At 40.8% G+C, this 21,278-nt stretch overlaps 1 protein-coding gene across 1 annotated transcript; it reads left to right on the plus strand.

Moving 5' to 3' along the window:
• The first annotated feature begins 1,006 nt into the window (after nucleotides 1-1,006).
• Nucleotides 1,007-21,231, plus strand: grm1b (glutamate receptor, metabotropic 1b). Its single transcript, XM_040137418.1, has 10 exons — nucleotides 1,007-1,169; nucleotides 1,321-1,349; nucleotides 2,167-2,938; nucleotides 4,634-4,883; nucleotides 10,195-10,430; nucleotides 14,117-14,363; nucleotides 15,683-15,851; nucleotides 16,553-16,679; nucleotides 18,471-19,398; nucleotides 20,385-21,231. Exons 1-10 carry the CDS (start codon nucleotides 1,007-1,009, stop codon nucleotides 21,229-21,231), a joined length of 3,768 nt encoding a protein of 1,255 aa, XP_039993352.1.
• Nucleotides 21,232-21,278: the final 47 nt, after the last annotated feature.

The following is a 21,278-nucleotide window of genomic DNA, read 5'->3' on the forward strand; positions in this document are numbered from 1 at the left end:
CCGGTAAGTCTCTCGAGATACATGACCTCTATTACAAGAGAGACGTGGCCAAAATGACATTAGTGTCATATAGTTACACAAGAATGCAAATCATTCATTTACAACAATCACATAAAACACAACACAATAAAGTCTTTTGGAAAAAAAATAAATAAAACGAAGGCTTCAACTCCCGCTACTAACTTGCTCACTACTTTTCTTTGTTTTTTATGTATCAGTATCAGTAACCACGAGTAAATAGAAGTAGTAAGTGTCTGGTCTCCCATATTCTTAATTTCTGAGTTTTTCTGGGTATACCTTGTTTTGCTTTCAACCTAATTTTGTTTAAATCTAAGTCATATTTTCACTCTCTTTTTTTTCTAACAAACTATAAATCATTATCAAAATATATTTGGATTTTTTTTCTTTTATCTCCTTTCTCCAATTTTTCTATTAATTTTTTTTTCAAGTTGCACATTGTTATGTAATGTGCTCAACAGCTCATTTGTGAGTTTTATTGTCGTTACAACTTATTTTATGACCAAACAACAAGTTTTGTTGTTTTTTCTTCTTAAATGCAGCTGCAGTTGTAGCACCGTATATCAGCCACAGGGAAGCAGCAGAGCGTGATCTTTTTAGGGCTGCGCATGTGATTGAAAGTGCATCACATCTGTCAGTGTCACGGCACGACGCAGCAGGACTGATTCATGTGAAGTTTGAACAGTCTCTATACAGTTTTCATTAGGAGTATGAACAACCTTCCACTTCACAAAGATTTGGTACAGTTCTAATGGCTTTGCAAGTTGTCATCTTTTCTTAAATGCATGCAATGTTTTCTATGTTAATATGTCTATTTTAATATATAAATATCGCCCCCCCCCCAAATAAAAAGAACATTAATTGATGTTACATAGTCTGAAACCTCCCTCGGGATGTGTATGAACTGTGGCTTCAAATCAGGGGCACTGCAGTGAGTGTGACCCGCTTTCAAGATGCAGTGAGGAAGAGGAGAAGAAGGGGGCACCTCATGATCAGTGCAGAGAGAGACAGAGAGACACACACGAGGGGCGAAAGAGAGGGAGAGAGAGACGTTGAGTCCCGTTGTGTTTTCGCAGCAGAGGTGCTGGAGGTCCGGTCTGACTGCTTCACAAGAGACGCAGACCGGCTATGTCCCGAACTGCCTGGTGCAGGTAGGTGAAGTCATGTCAGTGATTAGATGCGGCGCTTGGCAGACGCAGCCTCCCTACTTAACATGTGGCCGATTTCCCAAACCTGCTCGAATATTCAGTCGGCTCCGCCAATTAAGCTCCGCGGTCTGATTTGGGATGCATGTGCATGCAGGTGACGCTGCCTTTGAAAAATGTGGTCCCGTGCGGTGAAACTGCTTGCGGAGCTGCGAGTAAAGAGCCAGAGTCGGCTGTCAAACGGCGAAAAGATGATTCAGACAGAGCACATCGCAGGCTTGTGTGTGATGTCTGAGGGGTAAAAGTTGAAGAAGCAGTCGCAGGTTGAAATAGGGGATCGGCTGAGATCCTCAACAGTAACAGAGGCAACTCTCCCTGGTGCTGAAACTCAAAAAGGTTTCTCTTTTATAAAAGATACCTTTTTATTCCTCACATTCAGCATTTAGAGTCTTTAAAGGTTGATATATATTGTTGTGGTTCCATCCTGTATGTATTTAATCACTTTATAGCAAAGAAAACTCTTATATTTTTGCCTTTTTGCATGTTTTTGATACGTTTTATATGGTGCGAGTCTGTTTTTACACTCCATGGGGCTGCAACCACGGCTGGATTACCAACCGGGCAAAGACAACAGATAATGACACTGCCATGTGTAGTGGGGGTCAATAGGGGCCCGACAACAATTTTTCACAGTCAGTTAAATGATTATGTTGTCAGAGAATAATTTAAAAAAATCAGTCTACAATCACGCAAGACAAAGAAAAACATCAAATTCTCGCATTTGAGAATTTGGAACCAGAGAATGTTTGGTGTTTTTGCTAAAAAAAAAATGGTCAAATGATTGACCAGTTATCAAAATAGTTGCTAATTTTTGGTTGATCAACTAATTGATTAATTAACTAATCATTGCAGCTCTAGTTACATGTTTTAAAAATGGGAATTAATGCCCCTTGTCCCATCTACAGGGAGAAGCAGCTGAGTTAATTGCCATTGGATCCAAAAGAGGATTGATGGACATCCATTATGGCAAAGTGGACATGATTCTACATTCAGCTCCTGGGGCACAATGTCGAATATGATCTACCTGACTGCCACCTTGTGCTTGCCTGTTTTACTGTTTGAGGCACTCGTGTTGGCCAAGGGCAAGTATGAGAGGTCAGTGGTGCCGAGTTCTGCCTCTCGCCTGGTGGCGAGGATGGACGGGGATATTATAATCGGTGCCCTCTTCTCTGTTCACCACCAACCATCAGCTGAGAAGGTGGCAGAGAGGAAATGCGGGGAGGTCCGCGAGCAGTATGGCATCCAAAGAGTGGAGGCCATGTTCCACACCTTGGATCGGATTAACTCGGACCCAAACCTGTTACCCAACATCACCCTGGGCTGTGAGATCAGGGACTCCTGCTGGCACTCTTCTGTGGCTCTGGAGCAGAGCATCGAGTTCATACGAGACTCGCTCATCTCCATCCGGGACGACAAGGACGGCTCCAGGTGGTGCATCGAGGGGGCACCTTCCAGTCAGCCGCCACCAACCAAGAAGCCCATCGCAGGGGTCATCGGGCCCGGCTCCAGCTCTGTTGCAATCCAAGTCCAAAACCTTCTGCAGTTGTTCAACATCCCGCAGATTGCCTATTCTGCAACCAGTATTGACCTCAGTGACAAGACTTTATTTAAGTACTTCCTCAGAGTGGTGCCCTCAGACACCCTTCAAGCCAGGGCCCTCTTGGACATTGTCAAACGATACAACTGGACCTATGTGTCTGCAGTGCACACAGAGGGTGAGACACATTTCTTGATTAAGTATTGCATGTCCATAAAGTTCATAAAGCTCAAAAACAATGGCTCCTCCAAGAGGCAACAGGAGGGCAACCATGAAATTGAAAACACAAAGACACAAGAGACAGGGCCTTTTAACCATCTCCAAGATCTAGCTCAGCACCGATTTAATCAGTATTGTTGCATTTTGCTGCAATAATGCAGCTGCTATTTTATCTTGTGTCTGACTTTATGTAGACTGCAGTTCTAACAGCAGGTGGCTGCAGACAGTTGTGGTCTCTTTTGTGGGGTTCATTTACATGACATCAGTATTGGTAGAGGGCAATTGCAGAGAAGGAAAGAGAAAATGGTGTTTTCCTTAATCGTTATTGTGGGGAATGTTGGGTTCATTTTAAGCATCAACAATTTCAAATGATCTAGACACAAAAGTACATGCCCTTCCATTTCCTTTTCATTTCTTTTCTTTTCTTTCTTTTCTTTTCTTCCTCAGTATTGCCAGTATTGTCTTAATTTGTTGCTCCTGCAGGTATCAGCTGGTCTTGCAACTGGAGCTGAAACATGAAAGTAATTGGAAATGGCAAAAACTGGAAATGAATTGGCACCTATTTTGATAATCGATTAATCGTTTTTAATCATTTTTCAAGCAACAATGCCAAATATTCTCTGTTTTCAGCTGCTGAAGTGTGAGGATTTGTTGCCTTTCTCTTTAGACTCTTGGTCTGACAAAGCAAAACATTGTATAGACAAAAAACTTAATCAATCAGTGGTCAGATTAACTGGGAAATCAGTGGTCAGATTAACTGAAAAGGCAGCCTTCATTTGATCTGCATAAAAGATGTTGTTCTAATTTGTATTTGAGGCACACTGCAGCTACACCACACATCCTTGTATCTCATTTGAAAAACATTTGAAGTACTTTTCAGCATATCTTATGTAATGAAGACAGATAATGAAAGCTAACGTACTAATAAAAAAAGCAAAATAGAGGATATATAAATTTGAACAAAGATTATTACATAATTCAGATTCCTCCCACATGAACAAGAGTCAAATGTGATATGCATACCTGAAATACCCATAAAGCAGCTGCTGCAAATATCTCATCTGTTTTTTTACTGAGGGAATTTGAGTTTGTGACAAGCTGATAAAAAACAAATCAAAACCTGGCAAGCCTTCTTTGTTTACTGTGTTGATAATCTGTATGTCGTTTTGGCAATATAATAAATAAATGCTATACATATGAGAGGTTCCAGAGGCAGAAGGAGTGGAGCCTGAATGTTTGTCAATGAAGTCATTTGTTGGCTTTTATCGGTGATGCTGTAGTCAAAACAGTTCTGATTGCAGACATACGGACGGGCAACCCAAAAATGACAAGTGCTCCTCTCATCCTCAGAAACTGCTGCTGAGGTCACCTTCACCCTGTTTGCTGCAGTTGTGCTGCTGTTGATTCCATAAAAAGACCCCTGGGGATGTAACGGACCGCTAAAATGCAGAAGGCAGAGATTTGTGCTCTCAGCAAACTTTCCCTGGATTATTTTAGCAAAAAAACAAAACAAAACAAACATATTTGATATTTATGCATTATTTAAACATTATAAAAAACTGAATCCAGAGTGAACTCATAAATCAAAATCCATCGATCCTTCCTTTTCCCCGAAAACGAAACTCCCCTGACAGCTCCTGTTGTCTTTTCTCAGGTAACTACGGAGAAAGTGGGATGGAAGTGTTCAAAGAGCTCGCCTCACAGGAAGGCATCTGCATCGCCCACTCTGACAAGATCTACAGCAATGCTGGGGAGAGGCACTTCGACAGGCTGCTGAGGAAGCTGCGGGAGCGTCTGCCCAAAGCCCGTGTTGTTGTCTGCTTCTGCGAAGGCATGACAGTCCGAGGGCTGCTCATGGCCATGAGACGGCTCGGAGTAGCTGGAGAGTTCCTCCTAATTGGCAGGTTTGTTAGAGTTTGTATTCCCGGGGCGGGGGTTGTCTGTCATGTTTTTTTGGATGAAACTGCACACAAGTTTTCAAACTTTTTTTTTCAGGAGGATGAAAGTAAATCTTTCTCTTTGTGCTGCTGTTTACAGTTGTTTTTTTTAAAGGTTTTAAGGCAAATGAAAGTCTGGCAACAAATTAATGATCAGACAAACTGAAAGTTTAAGTAAGAAACTGGGAAAAAAACAACAACTCAGAACTGTCACGATTTTTCTCATGACTTTGACCCTTTGTTTCACGTTTATTGATGACATTTGTGGCAATTATGAAGATAAAGGTAGTTGATGAAACAATTTGGTATCTGTTCTGGAGCTTTCTCTCGATTAGCCCCTATCACTCGATGTTCCTCACCAGATGGAGTTGTGATTTCCATTTTCTGAGCACTTTCACTTAATGACTTTGCCTCCACAGTGGCTTTAAAGTTTAGATTAAAAGTTAAATTTTGACCTTGGAAACAAAAGTTGACAAATCAATCTTACCACGAGGTCAATTTAGTAGCTGTTCTGGAGGTTCCGATGCTATTGTTTACATTGTATTCATTAGGTAAGGTAAAGTAATTTATTTCTAAAGTACATTTCATTTACAGTGGCAGTGCTTTATAAAGTGCTTATAAAATTGCGTTATAAATATATAAGTCAGGATGAAATATAAATAATAATAACACTAATAATAATAATACTTTAGATACATAAAAAAATGAAATGGGATTATCAATAAATAGTACATTTTCCGTACAAATGACATCATAATTCTGTAAGGAAAATACAGACGCTGAATTCGCTGTTATAATATTCACCTACACTCAGGATGGATGGTATACACAAAGTTCATATGGAACCGAAATATTCTACTTTTCCTGGCGGGAGTAGAGTTCCTCTGAAAGTAGAAGATGCTTTGAGTCGGGCTCAGTGATGAATAATGCATCCATGCACTGAGCTCTCCCTCTCCCTGTCAGATCACAGGCAGGATGGGCTAATGTGGGACAGCACCTCCAGCATAAGCTGGGGAATGTGGAGTAGTGAGCATCAAAGCTCATATCAGCACTTATACCAGACATTCCCTCTTTATGGAGTCTCAGCTCATCTCAAGTCCTGTTACTTGCAGTTGCAGCACCTGAAACGAGGCTACGATAAAAGCTCGCTATTGGTAACTTACTGAGAGGCGGTTCATTAATGTGTGGCTGCTTTATTCACGAAGGCTGATGAGGAAGACTCAAAATCCCTTTCTGAAAACCCCAAATGATAAAATACATGTGTGAAAAAAAAAATAGGGCGTCGTAAAGCCAAAACTTGCCCTCACCCCTTCCACTCCAATTCGCACCGCTGCTAAATTCTCCGCGGAAGATAAGGAGGCCGTGAGTTTGGTAGAGCAATGTGAGTGAGAGTGTGTTTTTTCTGGGTCAAGGAGACTACTGAAAAAGGAAAATGTTTTTGGAGCTATGCAGTACGTGAACACACGCGGGCCTGTGCGAGGGGCCGATGGAAATGCCTGAGGCGCTCGTCATCAGCCATCCATCTTCTGCTGTGTGGGGGATGAAAGAAATGGCTGTTCTCACACCACAGATCCCACACATCTAAAACTGGCAACTCATTTGATCAATTCTCAGGTGATGCTCCCATTGCTTTGTAAATGATAAAACAATATATCCGTTTTTATGATCCTGTGCTTGACAGAAAGCTTGCAAATATTTGACTCCTAACCGTATTGCTTTGAAAATGCCAAGATTAATCCAAGATTAATTATTTAATTTAAAGAAATTCAGATTAACAAATACTCTGCGCAGGAATTTCGATAGTGTCTTTCCATAATGCCTCCGTCATCTATATGAAACGATTCATAAACGCGTGATCAGATTTGTGTTGTAAATCTGTACAGTACGTGCGTGTGTTGACGTCAGAGCTGTAGGTTTTTGGCACTCAGAGAGCTGGACTGGGGGGAAGGGTGATGCTGAGAAGCAGATGGCCAGGTACTGTTGATAATGTCACAGTGGACAGCCATTGTCAGTTCATTCTTGAAGTGCCAGCCAAACCAAACGTGCTACTGGCTCCACTCTCTAAAGCCCAAATATGGATTTTAGAAAGCTGGTAACTGGTATTTTCGTCCTGCTGATGAACTGTAGTTTGCTTAATAATCAAAATCTTTGAATGACCCATTTTTGGAACACAAAGATTCATTTTTTTTTTGGTTCCAGATTTATCTCTTTCTTTGAAAGAAACAGTATTTGATCAAATCACAAAATTGTATAGAAACTAGAGTCTAAATACTCACAGTGACAATGCTAACATGCTGATTTGGTATGTGGCGTTTGGTCATGCTATTTTCTCGTTCCTATACAATTAAACAAATAAATAAATAAATAAAAGATGTTAAATAGGTACAATGTTTACCATGTTCACCATCTTTGTTCATCATTTTCGCATGCTAACATTTACTAACTAGCAGTGAACTGAAAGTGCAGCTGAGGCCGATGGGAATGTCAAGTTCTTAGACATAAACCAGCATATTGGACACTTTAAAGATTTTGGCCTGCAGATGCCGCTACATGATAACGAATCACCAAAGTTATTAGCAAGTTAGTACCAAATTTCATGCCGATGCATCTGATAACTATTGAGGCGTTTCAGTCAAAAATCCCAAATGTCAGTGGCGTTGGAGGAAAATTCAGGGGAATATTCATCAGTGTAATCACCCTCTGGATCCATGAATGTCTGCACAGAATTTCATGGAAATTCCTCCAGTAGTTGTTGAGATATTCTGGGCCAAAATGGCCTATTGACCAACAGACCTGGAGCTACTACGCTAGAATGATTTAAAAAAAAAAACAGATAAGAACTCATTGCAGGATTTTCATGTGATGAACTTTTTCACATCGTCAGGCTCTGTCACATTGGATCGAACTGTCAATCAGCAAAAATATACGGTATGTTAGCGTGTGTTCTTCACAGGACTCTAGCAGCAGCTTTCTGAATGAGCTGAAGTTGTCTGAGGGTTTTCTTCAGGGAGACATAAGACTGTTACAGTAATGGAAATGAAAGCATGGATTAGTTTCTCCAAGTCTTGCCCGGACACGTCTGATGCATGCTATGTTTTTAAGATGGTAGAAGGCAGATTTTGTAATTGATTTGACACGGCTTGCTTCAGGTTAACTGAGATTACACCGAGATTTCTAACTTGGTTCTTGGTTTTCAGAGACAGAGAGTAGAGCACTAACTCTCAGCTTTCCTTCTTTTGTGAAAAAGAAAAATTGTAAGGTTTAATTTTATTCAGTGTGTTGTTGCATTCTAGGGAGCCGCTTTAGTTGCCAAATCATCCTTGGAACAAAGCTGTTTAAGGCCTCCATATCCCTTGCTCCCATCTTTCATTTCTCATTCATAGAAGTACAGGACTGCATGTATGCGTCAAGGATTTGATCCCACACTGCACAATGCTGCTTTTAAAATACTCAAGAAGCATCTGCGACTCAATTGAAGGAGTGGGTTTGTTTTTGTTTGGTTTTTTTGGGGGGTCTGATTCCAATCTAAAGCATCAAACAAAAGCTTATGTCTCATCAGCATGATGTTTTGTGAGAGGATCAAATGCAGAATTGACTTTCATACAGCCGAGCGTGTCAACTGTAAATACAAACTATGACCAGTGTAGACACAAAATCACACTTCAGAATCAGAGTCCGTGCATGAGGGTGGAAGCCTGTTTCTCTCCAGGGCAAATTGTCTGCTACGGTACTGATCTGTGAATTGTCACCGGACTTGTGATTGTGTCTGTGGGCTTTTTTTTTTCTTCTTCCTTTTTTGGCAAGTACAGTGAGCACTCAACACCCCTCAGCAGGGAGGCTGAAAGGGAAACAATGTCAGGGAAACAAAAGGGAGAAGATTCCTCACCCTTTTGTCCAACATAGGAAATATATAAAAGCAGAATTTCCGAATGAAAATATAGAATAATTGAAATTAACATCAATATAAAGAGTTACAAGGGATAATATATACATCATAAAATGTAAAATATGCTTCAGTTTTCAAATACATAAATACATACATAAATAAATTAACCAAGCCATTACAACAATACGTAGTCAACATAAAGGTTACATGATACACAGAACAGGACGAGACTAGACCGATCTCCTAAGATCTGTCTAAAGAGTGTCAAGTCAAGTCAAGTCAAATTTTATTTATATAGCCCAGTATCACAAATCACAAATTTGCCTCAAGCAGCGTAGCAACCTGTACATATACAACACCTTCTGTCCTTAGACTCTCGAAATCAAACAAGGCAAACCCCCTCCCCCCAAAAAAAATGGAAGAAAACCTCAGGAGGAGGAACTGAGGGGCGATCCCTCCTCCGGACAGACATGCAATAGATGTCGTGTGTACAGAATGGAGCAACATAGATTTACGTCCCGGACAATCAGGGTGACAACATCATAGATCATAAACATTAATGAAGAATGTTTTCTGGGAGGACATTAAGAAACGTCCAGGTGCTGCCAACAGATGGGACCTGAGCCACACGACCGCCAGAGAGAGGTGAGAGTTATCCTTCAAATTGACATGGACCTCTTCCAGGAAAGCAATAAAAGGGGACCAAGTCATTTAGCCAATGTTGTGCTGAAGGTGGCTCCGGTGTTTTGCGTTGGTGTGGCGGAATTTTCTTTCCTGTTATGAGGCCATGAGCCACGAACAGTCTCTGTTGTTTGCCCGTAGGGGACAGTGTCTGTGATGATCTTTGGCTACAGCTGCATTGCAGTGCCAACCACGCCTGAAAAACAAGGCGTAATACGGTCACATTTTTATGGCTTTGGTTAAAATTTGTAGCTGCAGCATTCTGAACCACCTGAAGACTTTCAGCACGAGCACGTGGCGGGCCTGAAAACAAAACGTTACAATGATCAAGTGTGGATGAAGCAAAGGCCTGAATTAGGATCTCTGCATCAGCCCGCGGAGAGAAAAGAATTTTTTGGTGGTGATTTTTTTTAATGTGCTGATCGATCGAGATGGCAGGTTCACGTTTAACACCAATAGTCTTGGCTGTCAAACTTTGAGAGATCACACAGCTGTCAGGAGTTGTTATTGGTGTCTATGTCGAGCATCAGATGGTTAGTAGAGTAAAGAGGTAATCGTTGTAAATAACCAATGTTTTTCAAAGGTAGTGGGTATTTGTCTTACAGAAAAACACACACTTAGCTCTGTGACTCGAAGGTAATATTAATACATGAGATGCACAAACTGGGGCTACTTGTAGTGGTACTAATTGCAGCATGCTCCTCTCTGAAGTGACGGCTGGGCAGACCGAGTTGAGGTGGTGGAGGGGTACGAAGAGGAGGCGGTGGGCGGCATCACTGTGAAGCTGCAGTCTGAGGAGGTCTCCTCCTTCGACGACTACTTCCTGAAGCTCAGGCTCAGCACCAACACCCGCAACCCGTGGTTCCCCGAGTTCTGGCAGTACCGGTTTCAGTGCCGCCTTCCCGGACACCCGCGAGAGAACATGAATTATGCACGGAACTGCTCAGGTAGCTAAACAACTCATCAGGCAATTACGATGTTTCCTGCTGTTTTTTTGGTTTAGTGTGCACCGTCAGCTTGTCTTCTGCAACTGTTCTGATGTGTGCAATGCCCAGAGGACGATGCCAAAAGGCCGGGTAAACTGGAACACACTCTTTAATTATGAATTCGACTGCCAGAGGGTAGAATTCTCTCTAAGTCAATCCAATAACACATATTCTTTTCATATTGTTCATTTCTTTGACACTTGGCTTTACAGAGGATGATGATCTAGGTAAATTAAATACTTTTCTTTTACAAAGGAACAAAGTAAATGCATATGCTTAAGGTCTTGGTTTCCAGAAACAATGCTAAACAAGCATGTTTCCCAAACATGTTTTTACATAAGGCTCATACATAATTGTTTTTTAAATACAAGCCTATATATTTACGTTTTCAATCTTAAGTTATGAGGTTGATGAGGATATTAGCACTGCTTTCTCAAGCACCCTTCATTTTTAAAAACATTTTGAAGTTATTTACATGAAACTGTATTGATAAACGTAAATATAAAATGATGCATGCAGCAAAGAAAAAAGAAGCCATACTTTTCAGTTTACAGCTCTCAAGATTCTTCTGTGAATTTGTTTTTGCCATTGCACCTTCCTTTCTGCCGCTGATTTAAACTTCTTTCTTTTGCAGCATTTGCACATTATTTATATTATACTGAGAATAGAACCTCTTTTCTTTATTATGCACATACCTCAAGCTTTTATTCATTTCTACAATGCATCATATATTAAAAGCAGTCATTAGAGTATTTATTTTTGTCTCATTAGTGGAGATAAAGTTACTGTTTGCTGTCCTGTTCTATTGTTTTTTTTATTTTTTATTTATTATTAAAATTTTTATTTACTTCTTTGGGTGTAGAACTTCAAGACGGTGAGTGAATCCCTTTGAATGGAACCATAATGCTCCTCACTTTGGCAATATACATAGAGGTTGACTGATATTAAGGTTTTATCACATGTTGGGATAATTCAAGTAGTCTGTTTGTATTCTTAATAACTGTTTTTTTTTTTCACAATGTGCTATTAATCTCAGTTGACCTCTAATATATGAAGCTATTGGGATGTTGTTATTCATATATTTTTTTCTTACGCTGCAGCGAAAGCCCAACAATTGGTTCTTATCTGCTCTCACTTTCTGGCCTTACGACAGTCGTATAAAACAGCCCAATAACATTTGAGTGAGATGGTGACTGGCAGATCTGGCTTAAGTTGCATGTAGCCACAGAAATAGTAAAGCCGATTTGCATTAGAAAATATTCTCGGGTCCATTTTGTCCCTTCCCTATACAGTTTAATTCATGCCATAGACAGAGAAGGTTCGGTTCTCATGCAGCCTGAATAATCCCGACGTGCAGCAGTAGGTCCTCTGCTTGCATGCTGACATCATGACATCGCTGCATGATGACTGTGGCTCACGCAGCTCCGTGAGCGAGGCGAGCGTCAACGCCAAGGAGCTGTTAAACTAGGTCATCACCAGCATGTCCCATCGAACGCTCACCCAGCTGCTTCCTAACTGACTCTGCTGTTCACGTGTGTGTTTGCACAGGCAGTCAGTGTCCCAGCAGTCCTTTTTAACGATCATTACTTGATTTAACACAAGTGCCACAAGCACACGAGCAGTGAATGAAGATTGTCAGCCTCATGTATCACACAGTTAAATGTTGTTGGGTGCAGCAGGTGAATCCTGTTTTACACAGAGTTAGGAGAAAAGAAGCTGTTCCTGACAAATTATGTAACTAGAATGCACACAGAGAGCGCCTACCCCTGCCAAGGCGGCCAAATCCTCGCATTTGTTATTTTAATATGCAAAAGAAAATCTTTAGATTTTTACATCTGAAGCTGGTTCAGTGTCAAATAAATCATTTGGTTAGAGACTAATGAGAATAGAATAGGTGACAACCACATAGCAACAACGCTGACAGTATGCATACTACAAGTCATAAAAGACAATGCGAAAAATTTATGAAATAATAAGAACACCTCAGGACAAAAAAAGGTGAAGGTATAACTCAAGTCGTAAGAAAATAAAAAATGAGTTTAACTCAAGTCGTAAGAAAATAAAAAATGAGAAAATAATGAAAATGTTCTAAAATTCCCTGTTTTGGAATAATAAGAAATTATTTTTTTTAAAAAAATCCTGAATTTAAGCAAAAAAACTTCAAATATAATAAATAATTTCTGAGATAACCTGCAAACTTCAGTAAAAAAAGCACAATCAGACAAAGATACAGGACAAGTGGTCATCTCATATTGCTTTAAGCTATTATTTTCTAATAACTTGAGAGGTAGAGGTACTAACGAAGGGTAATGCAAAATCTTTCAATAATGTAACAGTCTGACTTGCTTAATAACACGCAGAGCTACGTAATGGTAGCATACCACAGCTTTAAGTGGTATAGAATGACATATGTTTAACTGACAATGTAACAATGTTATGGTTTAATAATGCAAAAGCTGGAATTCCAGTCATTTTTTGAACTATAACTCACATAGTTCATCTTTCAGTATAATCACATCATCATTAATAATGATCAGCTGATATTATATAATCCCTTCTAGGGGAAAACTCAGTTAGATTTTAACACGCTACCTCATTTTCCAGCAGGTATAACATTATCGGTCTCTACACCATGCTGCACTTATTTTGCATAAAATATTAAAGAGGATTCGGTTGACAGATATGGTGAAGGGAAAGACTGCAGTGTATCACATCTTTTTCCACCCCTATCAGCTGTAAAAGACCGTGTTCTAGATTAAAATTCAAAGGCTTTATCTTCTCGATCCTTTTGTAAAAAACCCAGGTTCGCTCTAAGTGTGTGGATTACAGTGCGAGGTGTTGCTGCTTTTGAAATAGAAATTGAGCCACAGGTAGAGAGGATGCAAAATTTGGAGCACAACCCACCAAGGGAAGCCATTAAAAAAAAACCCTCAACTCTTCAACTCCAGGAGCTGCCAAACATACGTCCACCGTTTTTAACAAAACGGACTGAATGCATGGTGTAGCTCTCTGTAACAACACTGAGCTAAAACATCCTACTTTTACTCCCCGTGACCACAAAAACCTGCTTACTCTGCTTGTAGCTTGGATTACACTGAACTGATAGGGTGTGTTTGAACATCACACACTGTTTGTATCCAAACATGAATCATTTCTGTCTCATTCGCTCATCGTGTTCATCTGAGGAAAAAGAATACGCACAGAAGGCACAAGATCCAAATACGTTAGTTGGTTTATTTTTCTGCTTGAGGAGACACAGTCTCAGTGGCAGAGTGTTTTAGACCAACTCTAATTGAATCCTGACTCATGAATGCAGAAATGGATAGTCTTGCCATGGTAACAAGGTTTCTTTGAAACCATTTTCTGAGGCTTCCAGCTCTTTTAAAGCAGTCTCCCACAGAGGCAGAGAGGCGTGTAGCTTGCTGCCTGTATTCAGAGAATAATTATGAGAATGCATCCGTGAGCACCCTATCACTCCTTTGTAATATGTGACACCATGCTAGACACAACAGTACAGTACACCTGAAATATAGAAAAGACTTTAAAACACGTAACATGCTACTGCTTGAAGCAATGTAGCACCCCCTGTAAGGCCTTCAAAAACTGTCCTGGACATGAATCCTTGACATACCCTCCTGTGCGGACAGGTTATGAAAGTCTGGAGGACAACTATGTTCAAGACAGCAAGATGGGATTCGTCATCAACGCCATCTATGCCATGGCCCACGGGCTGCATGACATGCACACCCACCTTTGCCCCGGCCATGTGGGGCTCTGTGACGCCATGAAGCCTGTTGATGGCAGCCACTTACTGGACTTTCTACTCAAGACGTCCTTCACGGGTGTTTCTGGAGAGGACATATGGTTCGACGAGAACGGGGACTCGCCTGGGAGGTAAAACGTACTTCCTTCAGTCCTTATTGAAATACTGTGTAGTAATTCTTCAAAGTCCTGGGATAACCAGCAGTATTTTCACCCTAACCACTGCAATTTAAGCAGCATTGGGCGACCTACAACCATTTCCAACCGCTAACAGATACTGTTGAAATTGGAGCAACACAGATCCAATTTTATCTCCTCCATTACGAGTTTCTGGCTCAGTCCTCTCTGAGTGGAACCTGTAATGAACAAAGACAAATTCAGAGTTCACCAGAGACAACTAGGGGAACTTTGTTAAGCTGGAATCTGATCCAAAAAAAAAAAAAAAAAATCTTAAAAAGTTATTATAATTTACACTTCAATCTTCCGCTGTTACCAGATTCTCAGTTTTGAATATTTGCCAGTTTTCATAGTTTTCTATAGAGTCAACATCTTTGGGGTTTTGACTGTTTGTCACACAAACAATATGTTGTTTTTCACTAATTTCTAACCTTTTAAACACTGAACAATCAATTGATTATTTAAGAAAATAATTGTCAAACATATTAGTAATGAAAATAATAGTTGGTTGCAGCCTTACAGTTCTTCTGTGATGGAATAATACTGCCTAAAACACAACTTTACAACAAATGATCTCAATATAAACTAAAAAAGTTCAGGTATTAAAACTAGATTTTTTTGAATCAGGGTCCCTCTTTAAGAGCAGAATCATTTGTTGGTTGTATTCAGTCAGACATATCAGGAAAAATTTACATGTGTAAAATAATATCACTACTGCAATGAGAAAAGCAAATGTCTGGCTGCTTATATAACACATACACTAAGAACTTCCATCAAAAATCCTGCTAAAATGACAATTTATTTTGAAAATCCAGTGCAAAAGTCCAGGAAAATCGCTGGCTATACTTTTAATCATACATAGTAAAAAATAAAATGTCTTCTTTATTATTTACACTGTTGAGAACAAGGCTTTTTATCTTTAATAAATAAAGATTATTGTCACTTGCTTCTAGCATTCTCTTTCATCAGTGAGGAACTGAAATTGGGTTGTAAGGTAGGGTTGGAGTAGTGTCTGGACATTGCAATGGGGAGTTTTCATTGCAAACCGGAGAGTGAGTAAGATGAAGGCCAAAAATATCAGCAACTGGTAAACTAATCCCCGAGTCGCTACAGCAGCATTGATCATGAACCTGACAGGCCCCCTGCTGATAAAATATCCCTCTTCTGCTCCAAGTGGCAGTAAAACTCTTATTATTTCCCCTTTCAGAATTGATTCATTGAAACCTTGTTCAGTCATGCTTTCCTCTAACTCATGGCTTGCTATTCACCATCAGGTATGAGATTATGAACTTCCAGCGTGTGGAGCTCGGTGTTTATGACTACATCAACACCGGCTCCTGGCACAAGGGCATACTCAGTCTTGACGATGACATGATCCAGATGAACCGCAGTGACATGGTCCGCTCTGTCTGCAGTGAACCCTGCTCCAAAGGAGAGATCAAGGCAAAGGACACATCCTTTACATGTTGTGACCATACCATAGGAACACATTTTGGGTTGCCAGGTTGTAAAAAATCCCATTGGGTGGTGTTTATCATTTCTGTCTGGTAATAATTTAGTTTTAAGTGTTGGAAATCTGCTAATAAGTTCTAATGGATATGTAATAAGTCATTAATAAAAGTTTTTAATCATCAGAACTTGTGTTCTAACTATTAATAAGATGCTAATGAATTGATGTTGGTCCAAACTGTATGCAGCCCTTTTCTAGAAACAAGTTTTCACAACCCGGCAACCCAAAAGTAATTATTGTAACTCATCTATCAAGCTTGGTAAATAACAATTAATAAAGCCATTAGTTACAACTTACTATCCCTTCATAAACTACAGAGTTGTATCAGTATTTCAGTTGATGACTCCGTTAAGATAATCGATTATATTACTTTAATGTAAGTTTTACTACCCACTACATTACCTTTTATAAAAGGAAAAAAGAGACTTCTGTTGAACGTGTGTGAAAATACCATTTAGTGAGACCTGATGCCACACTGACATACTGTATCTTTGACCTTTTAATGCGACATTTGGTTTTACTGTCTTAAAAACGAACATTTAAATCCTCCCTTTTATACTGAAACACACTCAGGGTAGAGAAAGGTAACTGCAGGAAAGCATTATTACATTTCTCTTCATGTTTTGTCGACCAGGTGATCAGGAAGGGAGAAGTGAGCTGCTGCTGGATTTGCACAGCCTGCAAAGACAATGAGTATGTCCAGGATGAGTTCACATGCAAGGCCTGTGACCTGGGCTGGTGGCCTAACAGAGAACTGGAAGGTGGGCATGTCCTCTTTTACCTGTCACTTTGCTTACTATTTTAATTCTCATCAGCTTGGATCACTTTTTACACGGCACCGGAGCTGAAAGAGGGCCAACTGGTTTTCCTTTGGATGATTAGTTTTATATTTTCGGGGAAAATGCTTATTCTGTTCCTTGCTGAGAGATGGAGATGGGAAGATTAATACCACTTTTATATCTTCCTGTTAATTATAAGGCCACAGCAAGCAGTCCATTAGCTTTGCTTAGCATAAAGACTGTAAACAAGGAGAACCCCCTACCCTGGCTCTATTAGAAAATAGCAAAATCGTCCCACCAGCACATCTCATCTCAATAATTAACATGTTTACATCTTGTTTGTTTAATCTGTACAACAACTGAAGTGTAAAAATAACAGTTTGTGGTTATACAGGGGGGTTATGTGCCTTCCCTGCTCCTGGCTGGGAAATAGTCCAGCACTTAAAACCCCATACAGCCAAAATTTTGTTTTTTGTGAAGAAAGAATATACAAAATGTTAATAAGTATTCTTCAGAAAGCTGGTAGGTTTAAATTTGTTGTCTCTGGACAGAGCCAGGCAAGTCGTTTCCCCCTGTTTCCAGTCTTTATGCTAAGCTATCCTAATCAGCTCCTCACTGCAGCTTCATATCTACTGGAGACACGCAACAGTGGTTGTGACCTTCCCATCTACCTCTCAGCAGCAAAGTGAATAAACATATTTCCCAAAATGTCTAACTGTTGCTTTAAATCATCAAAATTTTATTTTTTCTGCAAATTTCATCCAAAATAAACAACCCCCCTCATTTGAGTATAATGGTGATTTTGCTGTTCTGCAATTTTTACATTTAAATTTGGATGAATGTAGGTTACTTGATTGGCCACAGGCTGAGTTCCTGTTACATGATTGATGCTTTCAGAAATACGAGGAGATTCTTTGGTCTTATTAGAGGCTCTGTAGAAAGTTGAGTTCCTCTGAGCTTTTGTCCCACCTCCCACCACCTGTACTCTTTACAGTTTGTCCTGCTAAGATTTTTGCAGGGCTTCTTCATAAACCTGTTCTATCCTATTTTCATTGTGCTCCCATGACACCTGAGAGCCATTCATCATCTACATCATTTTATCCGACAGCAGCCCTACTTCACTTACCACTCTTCTGGCCCACTTTCAAAGGCCTTGTGTGCTGTTCAAAGACAAGACACTTTCCTTAGGACCACCCTGCCTCCATGCTGTGTCTTTTTTTTCCACAAGACCTTTAGATACACACAGAGAAGAGAAAATGTTGTGCACACGGATGACATAAAACTTACTCTGCACTGCACTTTTCTAAACCGAACCCTGCCGCCATTAATCAATAAATTAATAAAGTAACATAAGTTTGATATTCAAAGTGCGTTCTAAATATGAAGCAGAAAGAAGATCTTACTTGGATCCATGAAAAACGCAGTGATTTACTTTGTCCTGCTGCATTGGCCCCCTCCTCTGCTGGCTGCAGCCCAGCCTGGCCATGGCTGAGTAGAAGGGGGTTTATTTATAGTTGAGCTAAAAACCTACTTTGAGACTTACTGTATTTTCTCAGGCTAAAGTGTATTTGATTACTTTCGAAATGCGTCCCTACAATAAAATCTTAGAATATTTTCCTTTTATGCAAAATTACCCTTGATTTAGACAAATTGCACTTTTATAATAGAAAGTCTTGCCGACAAGTTCCCACTAAAAATATGAAAATTTTATGAGCTGCTCTCAGTATATTCCGGCTGTGTATTTATTCTGATGTTTTTTTTTCCCCATTTCAGGCTGTGAGCCAATTCCCCTGCGCTACCTGGAGTGGAGCAATCCAGAGTCCATTATCCAGGTGGTCTTCTCCTGCCTAGGCATCCTGGTCACATCGTTTGTTGCCTTTGTGTTTGTCTTGTACCGTGACACGCCTGTGGTCAAATCCTCTAGCCGGGAGCTCTGCTACATCATCCTAGCAGGCATCTTCCTGGGCTATCTGTGTCCTTTCACCCTCATCGCCCGCCCCACCGTGACCTCCTGCTACCTCCAGCGGCTTCTTGTCGGACTCTCAGCCGCCATGTGCTACTCTGCCCTGGTAACCAAAACCAACCGCATTGCCCGCATCCTGGCAGGCAGCAAGAAGAAGATTTGCACCAGGAAGCCGAGGTTCATGAGTGCTTGGGCTCAGGTGGTTATCGCCTCCATCCTGATCAGTGTCCAGCTCACCTTGGAGGTTACCCTCATCATCATGGAGCCGCCTGAACCCGTCAAATCCTACCCCAGCATTAGAGAAGTCTTCCTGATCTGCAACACCAGCAACCTTGGAGTTGTTGCCCCTCTGGGCTACAATGGCTTGCTTATCATGAGCTGCACCTATTACGCCTTCAAGACCCGCAACGTTCCTGCAAATTTCAACGAAGCCAAATACATCGCCTTCACCATGTACACCACATGTATAATCTGGCTTGCGTTTGTGCCAATCTACTTTGGCAGCAACTATAAGATCATCACAACATCCTTCTCTGTGAGCCTCAGTGTGACTGTGGCTTTGGGCTGCATGTTCACACCAAAGATGTACATCATCATTGCCAAACCGGAGCGAAATGTGCGCAGCGCGTTCACCACCTCTGATGCTGTGCGCATGCACGTCGGCGACGGCAAAATTGCCTACCGAAGTAACAGCCTGCTCAGCATGTTCAAGGGGAAGAAGAGCACTGGAAACGGCAGGTAGGTTCATTAATTGAGTCTGTGAGTCCTGCTCCTGACGCACCTCAGGGATGCTGGTTTTACTGTAATTCCCTCTCAAAGGGAACCTGATGTCCTACTGTATTCGCTTTCATGGGATCACCTGTTGTAAAGTGTGATGGATATAGGTCAGTTCTCAATTCACACAGCCATTTTAACCTTTAATCTGTTGGTAAAATTGAAACAAGCATCTCTGTGGGCTAAGGGATGACAAGTGAAATCACAAATACAGAATAAAGGGTTTCTGCAGGGTCACCAAATTAAATTTAAGACTCTCTGAGAGCTTTTTTTTAAAAATACTGCATAGAATTCAATTTAATGCCTGTTTTTAGAGTCATAATGGCCAGAGTCTGAAAGCATGATTGAAAACCAGCAGGGACAATATGGCCTAGAATTATTTATAATTATATCACATTTTTTAGAACTTGCCAGAAGTATATTAGAATAATTCCTAGTGATATAATTAATTAAATGAATAAGACCTGGCCCCAGATAAGTTGGACAGATTAACCAATAAAAAAATGATTAATTCATTCAAGTATTTGTTGCCCATTATAGGTGAATGAGCTTCCTAGCTACTGTAGACAACACTAGTGAGAGTGTTTGCTAGAGGTCTGATGGTGCTGACTGACACTCAGCTCTTAGTTTATCAGTGTGTAACGTCTTCTGCAATCAGATACGGACACATTTTAGAACTAACATTACTGCCTTTGTTAGGCAACAGAAAATATTCAAGACTTTTTTAAATGAAATTTAAGGCTTTTAATATCTTCTAAGGCCTATTTTTGATGAAAATTAATTCAAATACTTTTTAAAACCTGCAGATACCCCGGAATATTGCTTACAATATGAAATAGAAATAGAAAAAAATAGAAAAAATTGTTTTTTTACATGGACCAGAAATGTTGTTTTTGTCTCCACTTTTCTGGGTTCCTGTGAAGTAACAGCCGTCTTTATTTTGTTCATAGTTCTAATGGAAAGTCTGTGTCATGGTCTGAACCAGGTGCAAGACATCCTCCAAAAGGGGATCACATGTGGCACAGACTGTCAGTGCATGTGAAGAGACAGGAAGCAGGCTCCAATCAGATGGCTGTCATCAAACCCTTAACTAATACCTACCAAAACACAGCACTGGAGTTCTCAGACCTCAGCACTAAGACTTTGTACAATGTGGCTGAGGAGGACGAGAGTGACCCTGTCAGATACAACCCCCCTGTCACTCCCCCCACGATGGCCCACAGGCAAATGCCTGCTTGTGGGCTAATAAAAGATGAGGGCGAGGAGTTGGAGCTCTATACCCCTGAGCACCTGCAGAAAAATAGTATTATCCCCCAGCATGTCATCATGGACCACCTACAGGAGGAGGTGGTGGTGAGGGAATTCAATAGTGACATCCCGGAGCTCAGTGATATGATTAGCATGCCTGAGGGCGTGAGCGGTGGCATGCCCGTGTACTACCAGGCTCACCTCATCCAGCAGGACCCGGTCCTGCCTGTGCATCTTGACCCGTTCGATGAGGAACCCGCCTCCCCTGTGGAGGAGGACGAGATGGAGAATGAGCAGTTTGGCCTTCTACACGGCTACATGTACAACAATGCACAGATTCATGACGAAGAGGACCTGGTTGAGGTCAAGTTAGCAATGGAGGACTCTCTGGCTCTGATGCCTCCCTCCCCCTTCCGAGATTGCGCTGCTCCTCCCGTGAGCCCCTTTCCCAACTCGCCGGTGTCCGAGTCGATTTTGTGCACTCCGCCAAATGTGACATATGCCTCTGTCATCCTCAAAGACTACAAGCAAAGCTCCTCAACTCTGTGAGGACACACACTAAATATTACAAGTTGTACTATATTTTCAAGTTTATC

The sequence above is a fragment of the Xiphias gladius genome, chromosome 10 (genome assembly GCF_016859285.1).
Source record: "Xiphias gladius isolate SHS-SW01 ecotype Sanya breed wild chromosome 10, ASM1685928v1, whole genome shotgun sequence".
In the NCBI taxonomy this organism is placed as follows: Eukaryota; Metazoa; Chordata; class Actinopteri; order Istiophoriformes; family Xiphiidae; genus Xiphias; species Xiphias gladius.

Excerpts from the sequence above, each read along its gene's own strand:
- grm1b (XM_040137418.1), top strand. The coding sequence starts at position 1,007 with ATGATCAGTGCAGAGAGAGACAGAGAGACACACACGAGGGGCGAAAGA. Across the intron at positions 16,680-18,470 it reads GCCTAACAGAGAACTGGAAG|GCTGTGAGCCAATTCCCCTG; the intron begins GTGGGCATGTCC and ends TCCCCATTTCAG. Across the intron at positions 19,399-20,384 it reads AAGAGCACTGGAAACGGCAG|TTCTAATGGAAAGTCTGTGT; the intron begins GTAGGTTCATTA and ends TTTTGTTCATAG.